Source organism: Acinonyx jubatus, chromosome E4 (genome assembly GCF_027475565.1).
Source record: "Acinonyx jubatus isolate Ajub_Pintada_27869175 chromosome E4, VMU_Ajub_asm_v1.0, whole genome shotgun sequence".
Taxonomy (NCBI): domain Eukaryota; kingdom Metazoa; phylum Chordata; class Mammalia; order Carnivora; family Felidae; genus Acinonyx; species Acinonyx jubatus.
Window position 1 is genome coordinate 20,707,393 of NC_069395.1, and position 27,973 is coordinate 20,735,365.

General features: G+C 37.4%; 1 protein-coding gene across 2 annotated transcripts; it reads left to right on the forward strand.

Moving 5' to 3' along the window:
• The first annotated feature begins 1,132 nt into the window (after positions 1-1,132).
• RGS13 (regulator of G protein signaling 13) lies at positions 1,133-27,957 on the forward strand. 2 transcript variants are annotated; one of them, XM_027074956.2, is made up of 7 exons: positions 1,133-1,524; positions 2,818-2,888; positions 6,133-6,316; positions 8,341-8,409; positions 12,095-12,156; positions 25,667-25,833; positions 26,982-27,957. In XM_027074956.2, the coding sequence occupies exons 3-7, from the start codon at positions 6,255-6,257 to the stop codon at positions 27,162-27,164; spliced, it is 543 nt and encodes a 180-aa protein (XP_026930757.1). In that variant the 5' UTR covers positions 1,133-1,524; positions 2,818-2,888; positions 6,133-6,254; the 3' UTR covers positions 27,165-27,957. The 2 variants fall into 2 exon arrangements, with proteins under 2 accessions (XP_026930757.1, XP_014932713.1); XM_015077227.3 differs by lacking the exon at positions 6,133-6,316 and having other exon boundaries at positions 1,140-1,524.
• Positions 27,958-27,973: the final 16 nt, after the last annotated feature.

Below are 27,973 nucleotides of genomic sequence, written 5' to 3' on the forward strand. Positions count from 1 at the left end.
AACTAGAAACCAATGAAAATGAGTGCTATCAGCAAACAACCTGGATCCTTCACAACTGATCCAAACCTCATCCTGGCTTCTAACCTTCAAGTTTGTCTGCCTTTTCTAGTCCCAAACTTATCCTCTACATTTCATAGATTCAATTTCTCTGGGTTTGTACCTCAAAATCATGAAATACAAGTAAAAATAATCTTCTGCCTTGTTAGGCTCCTAAATACCTTTCTTAAGTTTATTTATTTATCTTGAGAGAGACAGAGACAGCATGGGTGGGAGAGGGGCAGAGACAGAGGAGACAGAATCCGAAGCAGGATGTGTGTTGCCAATGCAGAGCCCAACACAGGGCTTGAACTCACAACACTGCGAGATCATGACCTGAACCAAAACCAGAGTCCAATGGTTAACTGACTGAGCCACGCAGGCACCCCTAAATAATTTTTTAATGTTTATTTATTTATTTTGAGACAGAAAGAGATAGAGCGCATGCAGGGGAAAGACAGGGAGAGGGAGACAGAGAATCCCAAGTAGGCTCCATGCTCTCAGTCCAGAGCCTGATGCTGGACTCAAACTCACAAACAGTGAGATCATTACCTCAGCTGAAACCAAGAGTCAGAGACCTAACCAACTGAGCCACCCAGGCACCCCTAGTCTCCTAAATACTTTAGGAAATACTCCATCAATCATATTCTGATCTCCTTTTCCTGCTATTTTGTTCTAGCATTCCTCAAATCCACCATTCTCTTTCTCTCTCTCTGTCTCTGTCTGTCTGTCTCTCTCACACACATAAGTTTAGATTAGACATAGGATAAGGGTATTAACAATCTCACCATACTATGCGTTCATTAATCCTCATCTGGAGCTCTGCGTTCAGTTCAGATTTTAACAGGTATACTAACTGAAGAATAATGGTGAGTCCAGAAGTGACCCTATGAGGACCAGCTGAGGGAACTAGAAAGGCTTAACTAGAAAGGAGACCTCTCTAGACCCTTCGGTTATTACAAGTCCTTAGTAATTTGACTATTCTAAACAGATTGATTTTAATAGTTTTCAATAACTTAATAGCAAGTGCTTTCAGGCTCAGCCTATTTATTGGTATTCAGTTCTCTGATTTTTAAAAGGGAGGTTTCACTTTAAGCTAAACAAGAAAAAAATTTCTAAAAGCCATTTTGGAAAAAAGTTTGAATATTTCATTGAAGCTACATACAGCTACTGCTTCCAATCATCTGATCGCTTCCGATGGGTTGATAATATTAGATACAACCTCTTTATCAGCAATGCACTAGCGTCCCACAGCACTATTTTCCATATTCAGCCAAACCTCTTTTTGCATAGATACATGTGTAAAAACAGAACATTCATAGAGAGGGCAGAGTGCCATCAGGGGTAATTATAGAGACAGTAAAGTTATTTTATGCCAGGAAAAATATAATGCTGGCTGTCTCATGGAGCTTCAGCACCTGATTTCAAAAGCATCATACCGATAGAAAATAAAATTTAGCATGGTGGACCGTTCTACAGGATATATTTGTAAGTATACGATTCCATAAAATAGTTGATGACTACAATAATGTTGGCTCGATGTAAATGACTAGTGGATGTTTACTTTAACAGCAGGACCACTGGAAGTGTTAGCTTTCTTCTAAGGAAAACAAACAAACTGCCAAACACATGTTTGCCTGGCCTAGGCTTTCTATAATTAAAAAATACTTATAGTCACACATGTATAAATGAAGGTTCTAAATTGGGCAGTAAAAGAAATATTACTGGCTTAGAGTAAGGGATACTCTCATTTTATGTGTTTTTTGGGTGGGATGTACATGTTTAGATGAAGATATTTAACAAAATCAGGTATGTCAGAATTGTTTGCTTCAAACATCATACATTATTAAACAATTAGTTCCGATACTGGATTAGCTGTGCTGACTCCATGTATGGATTGTTGTAAGGTTTACATGAGATATCGTTAATTTTGATTTTACAGAATTTCTTCATTCCTTAATGTTATGCCTAACCACAACTACGCACAAATTACTTGCTTTTTGAAAAGCAAGAATTCTATGTACTGTGTCAAACAAAACCTCACTAAAATGTAAATTGCTCCAGGTTTTTCTAAATTCTATGGGATATTCTATATAATAAAATAAACACATTTAAATGCAGAGATTATATTGAACAGAATGAATTTATCACCCGTCAGGATAATAAAAACATTTAAATATGTGAAAAGGTGAAAATGAAGACAATTAATTTATTTTTGTATTGCTTTGAGAAAGATTTCATTTAAATGCTAGCTAAAGCTTGGATTGTTCTGGCATAATATATATCCAACTCAATTCATCACTAAAGCATTTATAAACCACTCTAAATATTAGATTATATAGATGAAATGTATACTTTCTTTAAAATAATCAAGAGAAAACATTGGAGGCAAAATCATTTTGAAAACCTAACTAAATACTATGCTTAGAGTGTAAAAGACCATACTAGTCTTACCAAGAGGATATTGAAAATTTTTTAAACATAAGCAAATTAATGTATATTGTTAACATAAGATAAACAAAAAAAAATATTTAAAGAAAACCTAATGGAAAATACAAATGAAAAGTATAGGAATTTTTATAATATCAATGTATGAAATTAATAAAGTTCTAGATAAGGAGTTAAATCAAAAATAAGGATAACCATAATCTAGCACTTACATAGTGAAAAAATTATTTACTTAAAATATAAGCAAGGTATTTATAGAAATATTTTGTGAAATATGCATTCTCCAGGAAGCACACAATAATTTTTTGCTTTTGTTATTTATCTTATTTTTAGGTCAATGGAATTTTTCCACATACCATACTACTAACATGAGAAAAAAATGATTGTTGTTGATTTGAAGCTTGGTGAGTTTCTCCAATTTAAATCAATTCTATTTCATATCCATTTAGGTCATTCTTTCACAGAAACTCTCTTTTTGCCAAAATAGAATTTTAGTTCTATGGGATATTTGAGGATAATTTTTATTTTTACCAGTAAATGACAAGGCATTCTCTAATTCCAAGTAAGTTTATTAATTTACATTTTTTTTTGGAATTACCAAAATTATTTCTTCAGAGTTCTCAATTATAAATATGAAAAGGTTTCACCATGTCACTCTAAACTTTGGTAGTAACAAACTGTAGATGCAGGTCTATTACTTAATGGTACACACTGTCGAAAGCAGGATTGCAGATATTTCTTTTTAAAGCACTAGCTGTTCTTGGAAATTCTTTGTCTTCAGACTGAATTTTATTTTCTTCATTTTGTCAGACAAAATTCTTTTCTAATTTTAGAGGTATGAGAATTTTAATTTCTATTTCTTCATCCACTTTCCATCTTCCAAAATTAGTTTAAAAGGTTTTGTTGCTTTTTGTCTCCCTGTTTAATCTCTATTCTTCTTCATGTTAAGTTAAGATTAACTATAATTTTAGCAGTGTTTTGGCTAAAAGAACCAATCAGCTCAAGGCGGCCAATCTGTTCTATTATCAGAAGCTGGGTAACCTGTTTGTGAATTTATCTCTTGGTTTCAATGTAGAAGGCATTATGAGGATATGGAAAATGTTCTGTGGTATTTCAGCAAAGGAGTAGTGCACAGTGATAGCAAATCCACTAGTAATCAAAAGAGGGAGGTGCAGTGGACATTTGGTTTCTGAGATCTTAGAAGATGAGCAGTAAGTCTCCAGCAGGTGAGCAGGGACATGGTGCGCAGGGACTCCTATACTGGGACAGCCCCCAACAAACTCCAGCTCTTAATGGACTAGAAAACCAAAGAACTTTGTAAAACAAAACTGCTTTGTGATCTATTTATTTTATGCATAATACATCTCTTACATAATTCTGTCACCAAATATTTTATTTACTTTGGATGTTTTTATATCATTATATTCTATTGGTATTCTATAAGTTAATCAATTTGCGAATGACCTAGAATACTAAACAACATATAAACAACTACTTACACAGGATTATCAAATAGTATTTGAACATAACACTTCAGTGAATTTATAGTCTATTAGGAGTAGAAAAGTCAGAAATATAAATAACATTATTTTCATACATTTATATCACACTCTTTTTCCAAAGGTCACCCAACTAATGAGCGCCTGGGGCCAGAGAACCTCTGAATCAGACACGTAGCTGAATGCAGGGCTGCTACTGGTCTATTCAGAGCCTTTGTTGGAATTTTAAAAGATAGCCTTTCCACCACATGGATGAATGGATGAAGCCCCACATGGAGGCCCATAGCTTGACCTCTCCTCTCCGCCAGACCAGGCATCTCCATAGAGGAGAAATCTGCCTAATTGTAAGGGTTAGCTCTGCTGGTCTGTCCTCTCTGAGCTCCTCTGGCTAAACAAATCCTTCCCAGCAGCCCCATCGCTTCAACAGGACACACTTGCCCCAAAGTGTCTGCCCTGATGTAGCAGACCAGCTAGTTCTAAAGCTGAAACCCAGCTGCTAATATAATGTGCAAAAATTGAAATCTAGGAACACAGCAGCAAACAAATGAAAAGAAGGAAGAGTTGCAGGAAGTATGCTAACACATTGAAGAATGGATAAGGTTAATTGGAAAACTTAGAAGGTCTGAGCTGAAATTCAAAAAGAGGAAGGAATGCAGTCTGATAGATGTGTGTTTCCTGCGCATACAAAAGAGCTTAGGAAATATTTCCTGAGTGACAGAGTGCAAGAAGCTGAAAGAAGTTCAGATTAACTGGAACAGAAAGTTTTTGCATATAAGCATTTTTCTAATCTTTACAATTCCATTTTAGGGAAAAGGAAATCAAAAATCTAAAAGTTTACTTACTGTGTGCAAGGTCATACAGCTAATAAGACCCCAAACTCATGCACATGTTTATTTGCCTCCAGAACCTAGAATTATTTTAATATACCCAGTCACCTGTCAGGAGCTGTGGGAACCCCCTAAACTCTAATGCATCTGGAAATCACTTTACCTTTGCCATGCTTCTGACCCCAGTCAGTGTTGAATACTAAGACCGTTCTATCTTTACCAAACTGTTCCATTAAAGCTCTTTAAAAGTACATACTAACTTGTAAATAGACATGAATTGTACCTTTTCCTAATTTGTTTAAGTTTATTTATTTTGAGTGAGAGACAGACAAGGAGTGCACACAACCAGGATAGGGGCAGAGAGAAAGAGAGAGAGGGAGAGAGAGAGAGAGAGAGAGAGAGAGAATCCCAAGCAGGCTCCACACCATCAGCACAGAGCCCAGTGCAGGGCTTGAACTCACAAACTTGAGAGTCGGTTGCTTAACTGACTGCGCCACACAGGCACCCCTAGACATGAATTTAGTTACAGAAATCACTAATGTGCACACATAGCTCTAATACACCAAATGAAGAGACAAAGAGATATAAAAAATTGTTAAATGTAGTAGATAGGGAGAGGTCAATGCCGAGCAGAAGACAGTGATGACTAATTACCCTGACACAGGATGGAAGGAACTTCTTTACCATCCTCCTACTTAGAAGAAGAGAAGCAAAGAGTCACTGGGTAACCTACATCATAGAAGTGATTACAGAGATGAAGAATCTTAATTTTCATTCAGGGCCCAATTATGAAAAAGATCAGTTATTAACAGCCAATGTAAGAGATTTCTTAGCCTCAATGATTTCAGTATTAATCATCTTCAGTCAGATTTATCTTTCTATAAAAAAAACACTCTTGTTTTCAACACAGCTATTATTTACAGACCTCAGTGAATTATTACTACAACAAAATAGAGCTCAACATTGAAGGCTATCCAGAATCTAACAGCACACACAGATATATCCTTATAATCAACTCTCTTTTTTGCTTGAACTAGTTTGAATCTATATTTGCAATCAAAAGAGTCCCAACTTTGTTTTTGCTTTTTTCCTGTAGATCTACTTAGCTACCTTGTCCCTTGTTCCTCCTTATAGTAGAGAGACCCATACAGAAAATGAAGTCCATCAACCCACAACACCCGTAAATTCCTATCCCCAAAACTGCAAATATACTTAGATCTATGCCTGCTCCAATGACGAGAAAACAGTAATTTCTTCCTCTAGTTCTTTAATGTCCTGTCGCCCACAATCTGAATTCTGGTTCCTTTTTTTTCCTTTTTCAGAAACCTGAAAATCTATTGGTTTTCCTCCTTTCGGCTGTCTGCAACTTTTTTCCACGGACACCATTTGCCAATCTCAGGGCATGTCAGCCACATTGCAGACTTCATAAACTATACTCCTAGAGATGTGCAGGCCAGAATGGCCAAACAGCATAGTCCTGCTTCTCTGTCTCTGTTATAATACTCGGTCAGTGGCTTTCATCAGAAGGAAAGGAAGAAAGGGAGAGAGGGAGGGAAAAAGGAAGGGATGGAGGGAGGGAGAAGGAGAGAGAGGAAGTATAAGTAGCCCTATATTTGTCCAGGTCTCCATTTCCTTTTGCTTTTTCTCCCCTCTTGCTGCTGCCCTCCCTGTTCTGCCAAAAGCCTTCTCACCGAGGTTCTTGATAACCTTCTTGTTAGCAAATCGATGGATAGTTTTCAGTCCTTTGTTCTCTTCATGTCTTCCCAGCTCTTAACACTCAATTGGCTAGTCTTTGCTTTTGATAACTCATTCTTTGGTGTCTTGGTACCACATTACCCTGATTATCCTCCTACAGGCTCCCTTTTTCAGTCTGTCTCTGAGTCACCTGTCTTGGGAAATCTGTTTTTCTCAGTACATACTCTCTTCTTGGGCCACCTTGTTTTTTCTTTTGGCTTCTATGTGTTTTATAAAAACTACCACCTCTACCTTGAGGTCAAATCTTTCACCTGAACTTGTTTCCTTTCTTTCTCCCACCTTTGATATCCAGTACATCAAGTTCTGGTAGTTCCTCCTCTACCCCATCTAAAATCTATCCTCTTCCCTCTATCTCTACTGCCACCTTCCTAATTTAAGCCTATAATATCCTCACCTGCACTCCTGCAGGCACCCCTTAACTAGTCTTCTGGATTCCGCCTCTGCACCATTACAATCAATTCTACTCACAGAACCAATTTCAAATGTTAACTTGTCAAATATTTTAAAACCTTCAATGATTTTCCAGTGTCTTACTATGAAACTGATCGTGTGTATGACCTAACATGCCCAGCTTCTGCCTATCTTCCAACTTTATCTCTCATCACTTTCTTGTGGCAACAAGCATTTTTGAATGTGATTATTGGTCCAGTCCTAACTCTCTAGCCTTTTCCCTCCACTTTCTCCCTGCCAAATTCTATATTCAAGTAATGACTACATTCATTTCCTCAATTAGGACATAACCCATTGCCCAAGCTTCCCCATCCCCTCCACTCAGCACATTCCTGCACATCCTGTAGGTTCCAGCTCAGCTATTAGTTTACTGGAATGTCATCTCTAACCACCACCAAGGCTGGTTAGCTTCTCCTCCTGTGTGTACTCATGGGCTCCTGGACTTCCTGTCTCAAAGTCCCCATCACATGGATTTTAAGTGCTTGCTAGTGAGGACAGGAAGAGGAAAAGGCAGGATCTTTGCACATAATAAATGTTCAGCAGATGTTTCGAAGGAGTCAATAAAGATTGATATAAGAACTCACTGTTATCCTTAATAATTCATTGTATGTAAGTGTGCATATGTTTAGCAAAATATTTCCAGCTCTCATTATAAATTGTAGATTTAATTACTCTTAAATTTTTGAGTTGTTTTTCAAAGTCCCAAGTTGAAAACCTTCTATGACATACATTGTTATATAAAGCCTGGGCTGAGTACAGGCTGAGTATTGGGCTGAGTACCTGAATTTTAAAGCCAAGGTCACACTGCTGAGAGTGGGGAAAACCAGGTAAGCAACCCCCCTCTCAGAATTCACCCCTAAGGAGGCTTGTTTTTTTTTTTTAGCCTTTTACACTATTTTATGTGGCTAATGACAAAAAAAAAAAGCAAATTCTTATTTAATAGATTGAGAGCTCTTTCTAAAACTAAGAATTATCCAAAAAAGGGAAGATGTGGGAGTTGACTTTGCTGTTAGTGGGCCCTAAATGGGAAGCTCTTTCTCAGTGAGCTGCATTTTTTTAAACACCATTATGATGAATAAGTGGCCCAGATGGGTTCTAAAGTCACAACTCTAAGAACCTATATTCCTAAAAAATATTTATGAGATGAGTCTTTTTGTTCTCCTCTCTTCTCTCTGCCCCCGCCAGTGACTGTATTCCATTAATTTCAAAAACCCATGCTTATTTTTTCATGATTTATAATTTTGGGTATTCCTGAGACATTGACTCTAGCATATAATTATTTTAAATGACTAAATTATACTAAGTATATTTCTGTATTGCTTTAGAAAAATGAGCAGGCGGACTTGTTGGATTTGCAAGCCTTGCAGAGATGAATCTCAGAGGCTCCCGTCAAAGTAAGTAGCATTTAAATTCTATGGCCACCATAATGCATATTTACCACATGATAAATAGGTGTACATTTACTCAACTGCTAATTTAATATATTTTGTTCAGAATGTAGAATTTGCATTTACACATGAGTAATTCCACCAGAAGAGCAATCATGTATTACACTAAGGTTCCATTTTCATTAGTTATGGTTTACACTTGAGAATTAAGCAAGTTTAATGTTTCTACAGTGTCTATTATGAATAAATACTGAGACTTTTTCTAACATTTTATATTGTTTATGTTAAAATGAGATTCTTTATCCAAAATATTTTTTTCATGATTCAAACCCTCCATCTACAAAGTGCCAGAAACCTCATGTCCAGTTGGAAGAAGTGAGACTGGGGAGGTAACCAAATGCTTACCAAGCTCCTGAGGCTCTTGGATTTTTTGCCAAAAGAAAAAACGTAGCTATTTGGATGGCAACGGTGACTGTTGAAATAAAAAGCAGAATGCCTCAGGAGGGTAACAAACCATTTGATTGGAGTTTCCACCTCAGGGTTCCCAGGAGTTTAACCAGAGTGCCTAACTTTCGTCCACGTGGAATACTCTGGAATACTCAGTCATAGCCACATCTCCCTTGCTAGGTCAGAGCTCCTGGCATGCATGCTCCACCCCCTAGTACCTAAATGTCCAAAACACTTAAAAGCATTTGTGTGAGGTGGGGAGGAGGCTGCAGTGGTAGGTGGAAGAGACAATAAGGCCCAAAGCTCAGCATTTTAAACAACCAGGTGAAACTACTACACTGAACAGGCACGTGCAAAGAGGAAGATGAAACAGGTTAATTTGGGAATAGCTTCCTTCTCTTCTGCTGGTGACTCCCATCGAGTATCACCATCTGGGCTCACATGTCTTTCTACTTGCCTTGCAGACCCCCCACCCCCATCAGGGAAGGGAGAGACCAAGGAAAGAGAATTCACATTCCTGGCAAGCTGGTAGATAACAGTCACTTGCTAGGTGCTTTACTTTCACGAACTACTTTAATTTTCCAGATAGATAGCTTTGAGAAATAGATATTATCCCCATTTTATAGATAATAAAGCAGGGGCTCAAAGATTTGAGGTAAAACCAAAATTTATTAAATGCAGCACTGGAATTAGAATTTAGGACTGTCAGATTCCAAACACTCTCCATTCTTGTTTCCATAATGACATGAGGTCTCAGAATACTCCCCTATTTTTTATTAGGAAATCCAGGTAGGTGAGGAGACAGAGGTGTTTAGAATTATTAGCATACAGACAGCTGAACAGCCATGGGACAGCATGAAGTTTGTGAGATGCTCAGAAAAAATTACAAGCCAAATGGGATTAAACCAAAACCAAATTTCATTTTCACAGTTTTTTAAGTTCATTTATTTTGACAGAGAGAGAGCACATGGGAGAAGCAGAGAGAGAGAGGGAGGGAGGGAGGGAGAGAGAGAGAGAGAGAGAGAGAGAGAATCCCAAGTAGCCTCCACACTAGGATAGTGCAGAGCCTGATGGAGGCTCGAACTCATGAACCATGAGATCATGACCTAAACCAAAATTAAGAGTTGGTCACTTAACCAACTGAGCCACCCAGGCACCCCTCATTGCATAATTTTAACACCAACCATAACCATTCCAATCATGGTCTATCTCCCTAAATCTCATGAATCTTAGAGGCAGAAGAATTCTCTAGCCAACAAAGTACCAACACTTTATTTTAAGCTAAGCCAAGACAATGATGGCCTCTTCACTCATGTTGTAGATTTTATTTTTTCCTAGATAATGAGAATGGGTGGGACTGAGAGGCATGCCACATACCTTACCTAGCACTTACCATTTTACTGGATGGAAAAGGTTACCTGAGGTTACTGTTTTTAAAGTTCTTAATAACAGAAAAGAACAGTGAGTCAGATACCATTTCATGGAAATGTTTTTTTTTTTTTTAAGCAATCTTTACAGCAGTATACTGTTAAGCCTCAGTGCTGATGCACATAGTCCATCTAAAACTGGCAAGAGCCATCTGAATTTGCAGAAAACAAAAGATACTTGACCTTTTTAAGATCTTGATATTTTTCCATGTTCTAGGTCATTTTTTAACCTCTTTAACTAATCTTCCTTCATTGTGTTAAGTACCTACTAATGCTGATGGCTGTTCCCTCAAAACCAATTATTGAGCAAACTATACCAAAAGTAGCCAATGGACAGGGTTTGCTTGTATCTAGAGCTATCTGATTATATGATGTTATTGAAAACTGGAAAATTAAGAATGAACAATTGTAAACTGAAACAATCATAAACTCAATGGCAGTAAACACAATGATTATTTTAAAGGAGAGAAAATAAAATGATTTATATGTAAGAATACATAGTCACTTGCCAATTCACCTCACAAAGCCCAGAAAAAATGAACAGAAATGAAGCTTCAAACCCGTATCTTTCACAGATATTTTTGAAATTGTAAATGGTTTCTTATACTGTTTATTTACATATTATTCGCAGTACTAAAAATTCAAACCTTCAACACGTAAAAAAAATTATAGCAAATAAGAGAGAAAATACCTACATCAAGTAGATATAGAGTTAATAACTTTATTCTATGAATGCATGCAAAGAAGCTTTGTGGGTGAATCCAAGATGTGAAGAGTCTAAATGGCAAACACATTGCTGGTGACAGCAGCACACAATAAAAACCCAAATGTAATTTGGCAACTTACACCAAGAACCTTAAAAATGTGCATTTTGGCCCACTTTAATTCTACTTCTGTGAATTCCCTCAACAATTACCTTATTTGATCATAGCAAGCCTTAATCACAAGTTTTTATGCTAAAAAGTGAGAAATAATCAAAATGCTCATTGAGAATATGTAAACTATAGAATGCTCCCTTGTGGAATACTCAACACTCTTCGGTGACTAGCAGTGATTATAAATCTATAATTATAAGTTATAACATAATAAGTGGTTATTAAGACAATTGTGATGACATATAAAAACTTATTAAAAATAATATATACATATATATGTACACACTCACAAAGTATGCACACACACAAACACACATGCAGAGTATGGCTACTTCTTGGTTAAAACACACTAACACACACATAACAAAAACACTAAAAAGAAATCAAAAATATTAATAGTAGTAATTCAGGAATAGGTAAATTACAGGACTAAGGGTGCTATAGATCATTATCTTGTAAAAATTATCATATTTTCAAATTTACATTACTTTCATAATTTTGTTTAATTTTAACAATTTAGAAAGTAAAAATAAAATGTAAAAGATCACAGAAAGATAAATTTCCTTTTAAAATCACATACAAATATGGGGCGCCTGGGTGGCTCAGTCGGTTAAGCATCTGACTTCAGCTCAGGTCACGATCTCAGAGTTCGTGGGTTAGATCTCAGAGTTCGTGGGGTTAGCCCCACGTTGGGCTCTGTGCTGACAGCTCAGAGCCTGGAGCCTTCTTGGGATTCTGTGTCTCCCTCTCTCTCTCTACCCTTCCCCCACTCATGCTCTGTCTCTCAAAAATAAATAGACATTAAAAATTTTTAAAAAAAACACATACAAATACAGTATAGCTATATTGTGGCATTATTTTCAGGATCATATATTTCTATTTAATTCAGCAAAACCTTGAGAATATTTTGATGCAATGAGCACCTTTTGTTTCTTTTCAAAGCATTACTTTGGAGGAAGTGTTACAGTGGGCCCAGTCTTTTGAAAAGTTGATGGCTACGAAATGTGAGTATGATGTATGTGTTGGAATAAACAGTTTCATTCCTAAGAGAAAAAAGTGGCCCTAGGTGATGAACGTATGCAGCTCTTCTCACAGCCTTCAGAATGGCAGCTGCCCCAGTCACAAAAAGAAAACCTGAAAATAGTTTGTCGTGTCAACCACTATTATTTTCTTTGCTGTTAATTAAAACAAGATTAGTCACTGTGAATATTTAGTCTTCACAAGTGTATGTGTAAAATCCCTTGGAAAATATGTCTAAATCGTAACACATACTGAAATATACTGTCTTATCATAGCCTTCTAAAGTTAGAATTTTAGAAAACTCAAAAATTTGCTGCTCTTAGTGTCTTCAAAAGTAAGAATAAATTTTGAGTCTTGATGTTCTAAAACTCCTCAGAGTTAGTTTTCAACTTTATCAGTGTCTGATTTCAGTGGGACTTTATATAAGTCTACATATAGTTGTGTATAAGTATCAACATTCAGATGGTATAAATGAAAGCTAACAACAATGGATACTAGGGAGACAGAGTCATAGGCTCAATGCAAGAAATGAGAAGCATTTGTATTCATGGGAGCAGTCAACTGTATTTGGGTACAAAATTGGGAAGTTGTAGAAAATGATAAATATCAGAAGACAGGTACAGGAAAAAATATTGTAAGTACTCAAAGAAAATTCTTTTTTTTTTAAATGTTTATTTTTCTTTGAGAGAGAGACCGAGTGCTAATGGGGATGGGGCAGAGAGAGAAGGAGACAAAGAATCCAAAGCAGGCTCCAGGCTCCAAGCTGTCAGCACAGAGCCCGATGCGGGCTCAAACCCACAGACCGTGAGATCATGACCCGAGCCGAAGTCAGACACTCAACTGACTGAGCCACCCAGGCGCCCCATCAAAGAAAATTCTCTTGTTTGCTGAATTTGATATTTTTTAATGGAGTTTGTTCCCATCAAATGGTTGCTAATTTTTGCCTATACATCTCTTTTTATTTGAGATTCCTTATTAGCCTCTGTATGAATATTTCATCTGTTTATACCTATTGACTATGGAAGGGGACTTAGCTATGCTACTTGATGGTTCAATTGATGAGATATGCAGGTGGTAACTCTGGGTAAAGTACTTCCTGTTACTCCTGGCGGTGACCATGCTTCTGGGGCACTTCCTGCTCTCTCTACACAAGGGCCCCTCTTGATATGGAGACAACTATCACTGTCTGACCCAGAGGGCAATTAGGGGAGATGTAGACCCCTGGCTCCTCCTACAGGAACACCTTCATCAGATATTCTGGCAATTACTTCATGGCCCCTCCATAGCACCTGCAGACTTGGATCACTACCTGAACTCCCACCTATCATAACAGGCCTTTCCAATAAGCATTTGAGACCATGATTTACTTGTGAACCCTGCCTTTTACTTTTCAAGTATTCCTCATAGTTTGTGATCCAAGTTGCCAACATGTGAATTTTTAAAAATATATTTTTTGCAGGGTGCCTGGATGGCTCAGTAGGTTAAGCTTTGGACTTTGGGTCAGGTCATGATCTCGCGGTTTTTGAGTTCGAGCCCTGCATTGGGCTCTGTGCTGACAGCTCAGAGCCTGGAGTCTGCTTCAGATTCTGTGTCTCCCTCTCTCTCTGCTCCTCCCCTGCCCTCTCGCTCTCTCTCTCTCAAAAATAAATAAACATTATATATATATACATATACGTATGTGTGTGTATATATATATATGTCAATTTTAGAACAATGGGATGAGAGGAAGAGACAAAGGCATATGTTTAGTCAGCTATATTGATTGATCCACTGCTAAAGAATTTGGATTTCAGTCTCAACTCCCGGTAATTCCTGTTTTGCCATATCGCAGGTTAATCTCTCTCTTGAAGTAACAAATTCTCCACCTGTAACATGAGAGTACTATCACCCATGTTTTCAGCATTATTGTTCAGGTTAGACATAAAACACCTAGCTTAATGGCTGAGCAGGTTAGGCACACAATAATTGGTAGTTCTTTTTATTAGTAACAAGGTGCATGTCTCTGAATACCATTCCTTTTTCTCTGAGGCTTACCAAGAAGTTCAAAATCCCTAACTTGGCATTCAAGATTCTCTACACCCAAACTCAGTGCACTTTTCACGATTTAGCCACAGCTCTGCCCCTTCACATAACACACCTGTCGGCCAGGGTGACCGTTGTTCCGTTGGCTACACCGGCAACACACCTGTTCCAGGCTTCCCCTGCTAAGTCCTGTCTACTCTGTTATCCACACATCTTGGGTAGTAAAATTCAACTTCCACCTTTTCCATGAAACTTCTTAGAAATACTTGCCTTCTCTCTTCCATTAGTATCATTATTTATTCTTCTTCTTAGTACAGCTATTTGGTGTATTGGGTTTTTTTCTGCACTTTCTCAGTAGATCTTAAATTCCCTGAGAGCACAGATCAAGACACATTCACCTTTCATCTCCCGTCCCAGAGACTAAAAATAATGTGCTTTGTATCTAATGGGTATCCAATAAGTGCTCAATGAGTAAATACAAGACAAATACTAGTAAGAAAATATCAAAATGTATTAGGCCACATTATGTAAAAGTTTCTGTGCCAGTCCTGGAGCCCTCATAGACAAAGTAAATAAAGTTAATTGTTCGGTAATGATCTCAAGGGAGAGCCTAGCTAGAACTAGCTACTTCGACATCTAGTGTCATGAAAATAAGCAAAGTTTACAGAAAAGATGAGGACAGGAAGATAGCATACTGTTTTTTATAAAAACCAGCAAAAGCAGGATAAGAATCTTAAGAGCAATCTAATTACTGTGAAATTCATGTAAAAATTTAATAATCACATAATAAAAAAGATGATAAAACAATTCATTCTATGGACCATCCAATCAGAAAGATAAAACTAAAAAAACAGACATTAAATGCCAGAAAATAAAGTGTGTTTACATTAACCAAGGACACTGGTAAAATGTGTTCTCTAGCTAAGATATGTAGATGCCTCTTTTTACATAGATTAAAAGACTGTTTCTAAGAACATGTAGTCAGAAACCCACTTAGGAAGGAAATGTATTAAGTGTAGTCCCAATAGATGAACAGGAATTGGTTTAACCCATGTTTGCTGGACAGTCATTAACTAATAGTCATCACAACACTGAATTAAATCAACTTCTTCATGGGGAGAGAGGATCCAAGAAAAGCATCAGTTTAGGGCAGAACCCTGGTAAAATTAAGACCTTAGTTAGAAATTAAGAACTCTAGGGGCCCCTGGGTGGCTCAGTCTGTTAAGCGTCCGACTTCAGCTCAGGCCATGATCTCGCGGTCCGTGAGCCCGAGCCCCGAGTCGGGCTCTGTGCTGACAGCTCAGAGCCTGGAGCCTGTTTCAGATTCTGTGTCTCCCTCTCTCTGACCCTCCCCCGTTCATGCTCTGTTTCTCTCTGTCTCAAAAATAAATAAACGCTAAAAAAAAAAAGTTAAAAAAAAAGAAATTAAGAACTCTAGTAGTCTAGATATTGTTTGATGATACATTAATTGGCAAACAAGTTAATTTTTTAAAAACAGTACGTGTGCTCAATATCCATTTAGTAAATCTTAAGCACTTAGGTACCAGGCAATGTGCTTGAAAAAAACAAAATTCCCTGTGCCCATCTACCACATGAAATAACACAGAAAAAAAGGTAGATTTTTTTTTTTTTTTACCAAAGACTGAAAATCTCCCAGAAGAGAACAGGGAAGCCTGCTATTTATAGCACTTTGGGGTAAAGTAGAAAATGGTGATGGAAACAACTTCTAGGAACAGCCCGAATGGCATTTTAAAGGCAAGGCAAATACATATTTTTTTAAATTTTTTTAATTTTATTTTTTTAATTTACATCCAAATTAGTTAGCATATATACACACTTTTTAAAAATAATGGCCTTTGGCAAATTTTTCACTAAAGACTGATTGTCAGGGTTTGGTTTGGTGTTTGGTTTTTGGTTTTTGCTTCCAGAGTAAAAGTGGTTTTATGAAGCTATATCTTTCCCTTGAAGAGTCTATTGTTACATTCAACAAGCAGAAGGAAGCTCTAAATCCAGAAAGAAAAACATACACCCACCTTTCTTTGACATAAAATTACTTGCAAGGTCCACTTAGGACAGCCTCATAGAAGACCAGCATCTAAAATACGTACGACTTGTGATAGTAAAACGTGTGCTTATGAAGTGCCCTATGTAAAAGGCTGAGAATCTTGAGGGCTCAAAAAACTGCCAAGAGCAAACTGCTTTGAGTTTTAGCATACATTATGGAGTGTGATCTCGGAGCAATTAAGTATTTATTGAGTTCCTACTATGTATGACAGAAGGACAGTGGAAGTGCTTTCTTTTTTTTATTATTTAAATTTTTTTAAATGTTCATTTAAGTGAGAGAAAGAGAGAGACAGAGCATAGTGGGGTAGGGGGAGAGAGAGAGGGGGAGACACAGAATCTGAAGCAGGCTCCAGGCCTTGAGCTATCAGCACAGAGCCCAATGTGGGGCTTGAACCCAAGAGCTTTAAGATCATGACCTGCACCAAAGTAGCCACTTAACCGATTGAGCCACCCAGGCACCCTGGGAAGTGCTTTCATGAAGGCACAGATAAGGATAGATAAAATATATGTGCACCATATATTTGTGAATCACTGTAACAAAGGGAGACTAGAAATACAGGTCACCTAGCACAAACCTACTATGTATGGGCTAAAAGGTGAAGATAGATGAGAAGGAATGGCAGGTCTTTGGGAAAAGCTTCTCACAAGAGGCAAATTTGAGCTGGAACTTGATTCAGACTGTTGTAAAATGATGAGGAGGTGTGACTGGCAGTATGTTAAAGATAGTCAACTATTTTAGAAGTAAGTCCAATATAGATAAAAGCTTCTTTGAAGGAAGAGATACAGTACGTAGGATTCCTCAGGATTTAGTGTAAAAAAAAATGGTCTTATTAAAAAATCTCCATAATGAATTAAGCAGAAATTTCCAAGTCTACAGATGATAAAAAGTCCTCCAAGTTTCCAAACACCCAAGTTTTTAGGAAGGAGTTACATTATTTGCAAATGGACATAAAAGTAGTAAGTTATTTAATGGGTCAGAAAAAAAATTTGTCAGACCTGCTGACAAAAGTATCTGAGAATCACAAAATTTGTTTTCTTAAATTATATTGACCCAAAATAGACACTGTGTCTCAAACATCATCAGAATGTTGGGCATCACCAAGATGAAAAATAGAAAGAAAATCCTGTGAATATATCTGCTAACTAAACCTAGTAGAAATCTGTAGTTCTGATGGCTAAATCTGGTAGAACTAGAAAAGATACAGAAATATGCTTTTGCAATGACAAGGGGACCGACAATCACCTAAAACCCAATGGCTCTACAAACTGGAAAGGGTCAAGAGTGAAAAATAATCAAATCAAAATTTTGACTAATCAGTTTTCCTTTGAATTAAAATGACAAAAAATGGTACCAGAAAAAACAACACATATGCATATCTGCTAAACCTCAAAAGGTGAAGGTAGAGGTTGCTCATTGATATTTGAGTAAACTATGTTTAATATAAATTAAAAGAAATCACTAAAACTGCAACTAACTTCTTTGGATGATTCATTCAATGCTTCCAAGTGTCTGGCAATCCTACCAAGCGCTGAGACAGAGGTGAAAAAGACCTGTAAGGTCATTGTGCTCAGCTCATGTGCTCCCTCTAGAGGGAGGAGATAGACAAACAAGCAAATAAATTAATGAAAACATTCATTCCAGTAAGTGTTAAATGCTTTGAACAAAATAAAAACCAAGTGGTATAACAAAGATAGGCCAGTATGAGAGGGTAGTTCAATTGGATAATTAGAGGAGAACTGTCAGGAGGCACAAGATTTGAGCCAATTGCTGAGTGATGAGAAGTATCATCAAGCTGATGAGCAGTCAGGCTGGGATCTGGGGGGCACAGTGGCCCACACAAAGGAAAGCCATATTCAAAAGACCCTGAGATGTGACTGAGGTTAGTGTCTTCAAATAACTAAAGAAGTTCAACATGACAAGAGTATAGAGCCTTATTGGCCACATGAGTGGCTTTAAACTGAAGAATAACAAGAGTCAATGTATCCTCCGGTTCTCTTCTGAAAAAAGAGGCAGAAAGACCAGTTGGAAGGCTATTGAAATAAACCACATAAGACCAGAAGTCAGTGGGGAAGACAAAGCCAAGAGTACTTAATATATAAACTCTAATCAAAGCCATGGGACTATGAGATTACTTAGCAGGAGAGGTCGGAGAGAGGAGAGGAGAGATCCAGAGATGGAGCTTAGGTGGACACTAATATTTCTAAATCCAGAGAAGAGGAAGAGTCAGCAAAGGAAATGGAAAAAGATCATCAGGTGAGTTAAGGGTGACCAAAACAGTACATCATCATGAAAGGCCAAAAAGAGCATGTTTCAGGAAGGGAGCTGTGAACTGTGGTCAGAGACTGCTGAGAAGTCAGGTAATATGATGAAAGAGCAGTGACCATTGGATATGGCAATATGAAAGCCAATGGTGCCTTGGGAAGAACAGTTGCAGAGGCATGGGGATGGCTAGGACAAGAGGAAGCAAGGCCGAGGATATAGGGCATTATTTACATAAGTTTTGAGATGAAGGTCAACAGAGAAAAGAGTAGCAGCTAGAAAGAGTCATGAGGTCAATATTGGAAATATAGGCAACAGATCTTGTTGATTTTATTTGGGAAATACAGCAGCATCATTGTGGATGATGGCAACCATCAGAGAGGAAGAAAGTGATGACGGGGAAGACAGTGGAGACAATTTTAAGGGCAACAGAGAAATGCAAAGCCATGGAGAAAGCATAATTAGGTAGAAGACAAAAAAGAACTGTTTGGACATTGTTTTCCTATCAGAAAGAAAGTTAGAAAGGACATGTACCAGTAGAGGTAGGTCGGTTGATTTGGTAGAGAGAAAATGAGGGAATCTCTGCGTGAATAAATCAGTGTTCTCAGTGAAGACTGAGGCAAGGTCATCAGCAGAGAGCTGAGGAGAGATGTGCTGGGACCTTAAAAAGAAAGAAGAGGGGCGCCTGGGTGGCTCAGAAGGTTGAGCGTCCGACTTCAGCTCAGGTCATGATCTCACAGTCTGTGAGATCGAGCCCTGCATCGGGCTCTGTGCTGACAGCTCAGAGCCTGGAGCCTGCTTCAGATTCTGTCTCCCTCTCTCTGCCCCTCCCCTTCTCATGCTCTGTCTCTCTGTCTCAAAAATAAATAAAAACATTTAAAAAAATTTAAAAAAAGACGATATGAAATAGCTTCTGGAGAGTTAAAGAACCAATTTAAAAATTGTAGCTATATAAGTTGTCTCTCACATGAGTTTACTGTATAGATGGAGTGCTCAGAATAACTTTAATTAGCAGACAAACTTAGTATTCACAGTACAATCAATGGTATAGTACCATGAGCAACATAAATAGATGTGTTCTTGAGAGATATTTTATCTATAAACCAAGATACCATGGAAGGGTGGTGGGATGACTGGGTCATGTTGAGTGCCCACTTAAAATCTGCAGAGATGATTTGAAGTGCGAAAGCCCAGTTACATATTTTTCTATGGCCTCTTCAGTTTGCTCCAGACCAGAGATAGAGTTCAGCCATTCTAAATAAGCAGGTGTTCTGACTCACAGAGTTGGCATCACTATTAATTTTGGTCAAAATCAATCTTCAGTGTATGGTGTACTTTCCTCCCTTTCTCAGTTATCACAACCACCTGCCAACAGCCTCGGAAACGCCAGGTTGGATACTATGGGATTATTTTACTGCTAAAGGCAATGAAGACTTCTCTGATTTACACTGGCCGGTGCATCCTCATCCTGACACAAAGCAGGCATTAGAAGCTACTAATGGATATTGCTGTCCCATCACGTACATCCTGATCTCTAAGGCAGAGCCCCTCCTTCAGCTCACTTCCTCTGTGACAGATTCTGTACTGCTCACTGTGCATCGACAGCCTCCTACACTATCATTTATTCTACCCTCTGCTAACCACTGCTGTTGCCATGGCTCCCATCAGCAGCCCTCACATTCCCTGCATGGCCAGGCCACAGCCCCTTCCCTCGGTACTGTTTCTCTTCTCTAACTTCTCATGCACTTGTTCACCTTGCAGGAAGAAAAACAAAACAACAAAACCTGGCCTTTTATAGACACCACTGTTCAATTAGTGCATGTTTGTCTCCCTGTCCAAAAAAAAAAAAAAAGTAACAACATGCCAGGTATAATCCTCTGGTCCTTGGTGCTTCCTGGATGCTAACAATTAGGGCACGCTTCTTCACTTTTCAAAACGTATGGAGATTCACTTGAAAACATAAAAGCACGAGGAATCTGAAAGCCTGAACTGACAAACCTTTTTTAGTCAGTACCTGCTGTCCATCAGGCAGTGCATAGGCACTGGGCATAGGAAGGTGGAACTGGGGTCCTAGTTATCAAAGTGTTTGCCTGTGAGTAGGAGAGTAATCAAAGTAAATCAGTAGATACAACACACTGTGGTATAGGGTGAGAGGGAACTATCATTAAAATAACTGTAGACTGGGTGCTATTTGTCAACTGACAGGAAGCACTTACCTAGTTGGGGAGGAGGAGGTTGTTCCAGAGAAATTTTTCCAGAAACAGATATTTAACCTGAGTCTTAGATCCTAGTACAAAGCCTACCACACAGGAGGGAACTGCATATACAACAGCGTGGGGGTCGCACACTGCTTGGCCAGGAGCAAGGCTCAAACAAAGACTGTTTCCAGAAGTGACAAGGGAAGAGGATAGAGAGGTAGGGAGCACTGTATCCTAATGGGCCCTGTAGCCACTGCCAAAGTCTGGCTTTTTTTTTTTTAATTAGGGCAATGGGAAAAGGTTGAAAGGTTATAAATAAAGGGTTGTGGCCAGATTTTTGCCTTAGAGATTTTTCTCTGATAAAAGTGGAAAACAGATTGAAAGCAGGTCAGGTAGATGAACTGAGGCTTTTTTCAGATTAGGTGGCTTACAAATATTTCTCAAAAATCATTAAAAAATAATCTGTAAAAAGAGAACAGAAGATAACATAATAAATATAACAGATAGCTTCTTTAATATACAAAGAAGTCTGAAAAATTCCAAAAAGACTAACAATGCAAAAAAAAAAATTCCAAAAGATTTGAAATTCAGTAGGAAAGAAAAAATGTTTAGGCATTAATATTTTAAAAGTGCAAACTAAACAGTTACAAGTCACTGGTTTTACCCCATCAGATTGGAAAAGATGGAGTAAGCAGACACTTTCACACTGTTGTTAGTAATGAGAACTAATGAAATCTTTCTAAAAGCAATTTTACAATAGATATCAAGAGTTTCCAAAAACATTACATCCAATAATCTAGGAATTCAACTCTTTTAAATTCATTATAATAAAATTATTACTGATGCAAAGATTTACACACCAAATATTCAATGTAAAATAATTTATAACAAAAAATGGGAAACAATATAAATATTCAACAATAGTAGGGTAGCCTAATATAATATAGAGTTGTCTTGCAATGGACTACTATGTGACCCTTGAAAATAAAAAGGAGAAAATGTTTCTGGGGCACATTTCTGGGCAGCTCAGTCTGTTAAGCATCCGACTTTGGCTCAGGTCATGATCTCAGGGTTCATGGGTTCCAGCTCCGCGACTGGATCTGTGTTGACAGCTCAGAGCCTGGAGCCTGCTTCAGATTCTGTCTCCCCCTCTCTCTGCCCCTCCCCCACTCTAGCACGCGCTCGCTCTCTCTCAAAAATAAATATTAAAAAAAATGTTATAAAAACTGTTTCTACATATTAAGTATGAATGAGTGACACAGAATTGCTTTCACATTATAATGCCAGTAATTTGCATGTGTATCTGTGTTTGTATAGACAAATGAATTCTAGTTAGATAGAAAGTTAAACATTAACAAAGGACTGAAAGAATAAAGAAAATATATCAAATCGTCAACAATCATTATTATCTTTTTTAGAGGTTCTCTGTATTTAAAAACGACTTATAGTACTTTAAGTTACATTTATAAGAGAGAAAAATCATAAAGGATTAATATCACAGAAGCGAAACTAGAGAAACTCAATAAAGCAGATTTACTTTCAAACTTCAGGAAGAAGCTAGTACAGTTATAGAATTTATTATCCCAAGTGGTACAGATTGAAAATAAACTAGATGTAAAATCGTTTTAGGCACATTTCTGATGAAAGACTGCTGCATAGCACGATTTTAGGATCTATTTCATGGTGTAAGCTTTTTCCCCTTGCAGAAAACAATCCTGGAACAGATGGGCCACTGCTCTGACTCAGCCAAGAGGAATGCCACGTTTCCCTTCCACATCAAGAAACTGACATGTGTCACCTTGTGTGTCATAGAAAATACTAATTTCCATGACTGGTTTAAAAAAAAAAAAAAAAAAAGCTACAGAGTCCCAAAAGCATCACTCTCATTCTTAAGGGAAAAGCATACACTATGTATGACATAAACCTACTTTTTCCATCCTCTCAACTTAATGAGCAATTCTGTTGTTTATCTTTATTCACTCTGTGCCAACAGAGTCACCGGCTCTTTAATGCTCAGGAAGGAGAATCATTTACAACTTCAGAATGGGCTACTTTGGGCTACATGGCCTAATTTGGAAAAGGCTTTTCTACCTTTAAATTCACTTGTTGTATGAGTCATTAGAAGTTCTAAATTGAGCAATTCAGTTCCAACTTTAATAATTACTCAGATTCCTGGAACACTGTTATACAAATGCGCTTTCAGCTGCTTGCCTTGGTTAACTTATAAAAATTCTGTAAAACACACCAGCCATGTGAGTTTACTTAATCTACACACCAGAATGTTACGTGACATATCAGATAAGTTCAAATGGTCCACGTCTGCTTTCAGGTCCAGGTCAGGTTATGATGCAGTAAAACACGACATTAAAATCCCACTAATTTATTTATAAGAAACATTCATTTCTTGTTTGTGCCATTCTATGTCTTCATTCTGGCCTTCAGGCAAAAGAAGCAGGTCTTTTCCAGAATGTACTCTTTGCATGACCATTTGAAAGCTCAACAGCAGGCCACCTGCTTCAAACTTCTGCTTAAAGCCTTTTGCTTACACCTGCGTATGGCAATTTGCATGTATTTCATTGGGTAAAACAAATCCAATGGGCAGGGCCGATATAAATGGGACATAAAAGTATAATCCTCCTATGAGAATGGCAGGGAGTAACTAAGATCAATACTACAATCTACCATATTATCAAATATCTATATAAAATACAAATTGCAAAACATGGATGGCCTCATTAGCAAAGGACTTGAGTATATGGAGAATTGTTGAATCATTTGGCCAGCCCGAAAAGATCCTTCCTCCACTTGCAATCAGGAGAGAAATTAGAGAAGGCCATACAGATGCCGGCAGGTTCTGAAATGAGAATCTCTAAATATTTTACTATACATTTAAGCTAAACATAAACACAAATTCAGAATATTATAACACAGACTCTAATATTGGTTTCCAAGTCATCTCCCTAGTCCCCACTCACCCATGCACTCACCCATCCGAGTACCTGGCACCTATCATTCCAGGATCTACAGATTTTATCTGGTATCTCATTTTTTCCCTGTTCCATAGCTCATTTCTTTATTTTAGGACTTATTTTCTGTCCCTAATGAGGTACGCACTCAAAATTCTACTAAGTACAAAGTACTAAGTACAATATCCAGACTTTAAGCCAGCTTTAAGTCTGGCTTGTTAAGCCAGAAATACCTTTCTGTTTTGATTTGTTTTTTGTTGTCGTTGTTGTTGTTGTTTTGTTTTGTTTGTTTTTGGTTTGCCTTTCCATTCAGCTGTTTCTCCAACAGGAGCTCCAACTGCTACAGGTATTGGTTCTGACCTCAGCTTTGTGTCTGTGATGAGGCAAGGCACATCTTAAAGTTAGTTTGGTGTGAAAATAAACTTCTTGTTTGAAATCTAAGATAAAATATATTCCCCCATTGGGTAGAAGTATCTAATCCATATTACTTCCTATGTTACAGTTTTATACACGCTCTACCCCCATTTCATCTGTCCTCTCAACTCAAGTGATGTTCCTTTCAAACCCTTTCCCACTCAATGTCATGGAGGCTTCACTTACATGATAATAATGAGACATGCTCTAATTTTGTGTATTACTAAAATGGCACACTTCTTGCAGATTACCAGTTTTTCCCAACCCTAATCCTCCTTAGAAGGGATCTGCCTCTATTTGAGTTTATCTCTTGAATAAAAATATCTTAATTGTTATCTTTATTTTTGTATTACTGCCAACAGAGCCAAGTAGAAGCCAAGGAGTCAAGGCTTTCTAGTGCTAGAAAATTCAATCCAATCTCTTACGTGAAGATCCAGGAAAATCTGATTTTACATTGCTATTCCATCTGATTACCATTATTTCTTATAACAGTTAATAATACTGATAAAATATTTTTAATCAAAATTCTATATTTGGTCACATATTCAATGTGCCTACACACACATTTCTCTTACTGTCAATTAAAAGCTATGTCATTTCATCATTTAGAAATTCAATTTCTCAGATATGCCAAGAGACATCCTAGTCACCAATGAAGTTCTGAGAGTGTTCATCTTCGATACTGAGAGTACTTGGTCCTCCCAAAGATTCATATTAATGTGTCAGATTTGTGAGAGCTTGTCTAACCCTCTTCTTCAAACACTAGCTCCTACAAAATAGAGCCTCAATCAGAAAAGCTCCTTCCACATGCATGTCATTAGCCACTCAGTCCAGAAATGCAGTTTAAGACAAAAACTAAGAATAAACATCTCTGGCATCAAATGTCATTTGATGACTGTGCTGCACATACCCATTGTCCTGCTCTTGATTTTGAGATAGTTTCCAACGCCCCATCTGAATTCCATTCTTTGCCTGGTCCTTCATTTCTAGTTTGAAACATAATGTATGAATATAAAGTTGAACTTTTCATACATCTGTGTTCTCCTGCTCAGATTGGATATTGAGAAACACCCCAGGATGTACAACTTGATCAATTTATTACTCCTACATGACTTGGGTATTTTTCTTTCAACCTTGACCTGCCTGTTGAGATTCTAAACCTTGCTCTGACCCTCCAGTTTGGCTTTGAGGGCTTAGATTTTTTTGTTTCAGTTTCATGATCAGAGCTCTGTCCACTGATGCAACTTAAGTCTTCTTTCTGGGTCCTTGTGACCTCTTCTATCCTAGACCTACCCACATCAGTAGACATTCTCCTGAGTGACTCAGAATAAAAGAACGAAGGGGTAACCACACCACTGACTGGCATTGTCAAAACATGCTTCAGATTTATAGATCTAAGGTGTGATGTGTGTGTGTGTGTGTGTGCATATGTGTGTGTCATTATATAATACTCACTTGTTAAATAATTTGGAGCTTTGATTTAAACTTTAGTTTTAATCTGCATTAAATGTTGTTCAGATTTTTTGATGATTTGACCCCCAAAATAAACTAATTTCTCCATTACTTTTAGATGGTCCAGTAGTCTATGCAGCATACTTAAAAATGGAGCACAGTGATGAGAATATTAAATTCTGGATGGCATGTGAAACCTATAAGAAAATTGCCTCACGATGGAGCAGAATTTCTAGGGCAAAAAAGCTTTATAAGATTTACATCCGGCCACAGTCCCCTAGAGAGGTAACTACATGACAATGATGGCTAATGGAAATCAGTACATCCCGGGGAAGGACGCTAAAATCTGTCAAGCACACATATGCACCAGGCATTTTATATCCAGTACCTCCTATTATGCTACAAAATCAGTATTGTTAACCTTATTTTACAGATAAGAAGCCTGAGAATCTGAGAAACTACCTTGTTCAGTGTCACATATCAGTTAAGTGAAAGTTAGGATTCAAAGTTAGGCCTGTCTGGCTCCAGAGCCTCTTGTCATTAAATTATCTTAATTCCTTGGAAAGTTTCTTTTTTAAAAAAAGAAGTCCTTGTAAGAAGAATTGACTTTGCTAGAAGGAACTACAGATACCATAAATGGGCGTGTTGACAAGCCCAGTAGTGTTGGGAAGAGTCTGCACCACAGCACCAAAGCTCACTGCTCACCTCAGTTCCAAACCGGCAAATCCAGCAAACATTCACACTGACGCCACCGCCGGTCACTTACAACTGCCTGAAGAAATAATGCCATGAGCGAATGACACGCTAAGACCCCTTCTGGTAGAGAGAAAATAAGGAATGAAACTCTTGTCAAGGAGATAAGGGTAGGCTATGATATATGAGATTCCTATCACGCAGATAGTCCTACATTATCATCTTGTTCCTCAAAACTCCTGTCTGGAAATCACTTGGTTTATTGAAATAACCACTTCTCTCCTTTATTTCTCCACTTCTCTTCACTCTCTTCCCATTTCACGGCATATTCAGTGAACAACATTCATGACTACTAAGATAAACTTTAAAATAGTACCGACTTCCCTTTTCCTTAAAAGAGATATTCATCTCATAAACTTGCTTGTTTGTAGACTCCACTAACAGACCACTTGCATCTGCTCAAGTAAGCAATGGTTACTGAGATTTCCCTGGTCTTGGGCTTTTTTGTTTTGTCTTGTTTTTTCAAACTGGGATATGGAGGTGGGTGTTTAGTTTAAAAAAAAAAAAGCAAAGTTTGTCTCTTATAAGTCGTTTTATATACCTATGAAACTTGAGACAAAATTACCTTATTCCACTAAGGGAAAAAAAAAAGGAGAGTGGGGAATAAATTAAACCTTTCCATTATAGTTTCTGTCTTCAATTATACCTACTTATGCTGTACATGTAATTTCACTTTTCAGATTAACATTGACAGTTCAACAAGAGAGACTATCATCAGGAATATTCAAGAACCCACTCAAACGTGTTTTGAAGAGGCTCAAAAGATAGTGTATATGCACATGGAAAGGGACTCGTATCCCAGGTTTCTAAAGTCAGAAATGTACCAGAACCTTTTGAAGACTATTCAGCCCAACAATTCCTAACTAATACTCAAAAGTGTAAATCGAAGATGGTGTATTGAAAGTACTGGCTTTGTTTTTTTAATTCACACACACACACAGACACACACACACAGACACACACAGACACACACACACACACACACAATCAGAAGTAGAATAGGAATGAAATAGAAAAAAAAAACTATAAATTAATTTCTTTTAATTCTCAAAAAAAAAAAGCAACACAGATCCCCAAAGGGATGGGGTCCAGAACAGTTAAAATATGAATAACATAATTTATGGCATGCCTATGTAGCTCAGTCAACATATGAGGAGAAGGAAGGTCTTCATTACACCAATATTAGAAAGTTTTTACTGTAGTAGTCAACAAATGGATGTTTTCTTATTAATAAAATTTTGCTCGCATAATGCATAGACCAGTTCTTTAGAAATTGTAGCGATATGAGTTGTCTCTGGCATGAGTGCACTCCATAGATGGAGTGTTTGTATTAACTAATCAGTAGACAAACTTGGTATTTGAAGACAGTCAATGGTATAATATTATGAGCAATATAAAAAGATGTGTTCTTGAGAGATATTTTATCCGTAAAATTTTTCTACTATTATACTCAAACTAAATATAATATATAACAAATATCTTCTACATGTGAAAAAATCATGGTGATTGTAAGCTATTAAGAACGTATAAAATACTTCATTTATTCTTATATTGATATAAAAGTAGAAAATTTGGTTCCTATATTTCAAGAATTGTCCTCACAATGTGAATTTACAATGGTCCTGGTAATCAATAAATCCAAATATAATCTAAAAACTTTTAAATCTGTGCC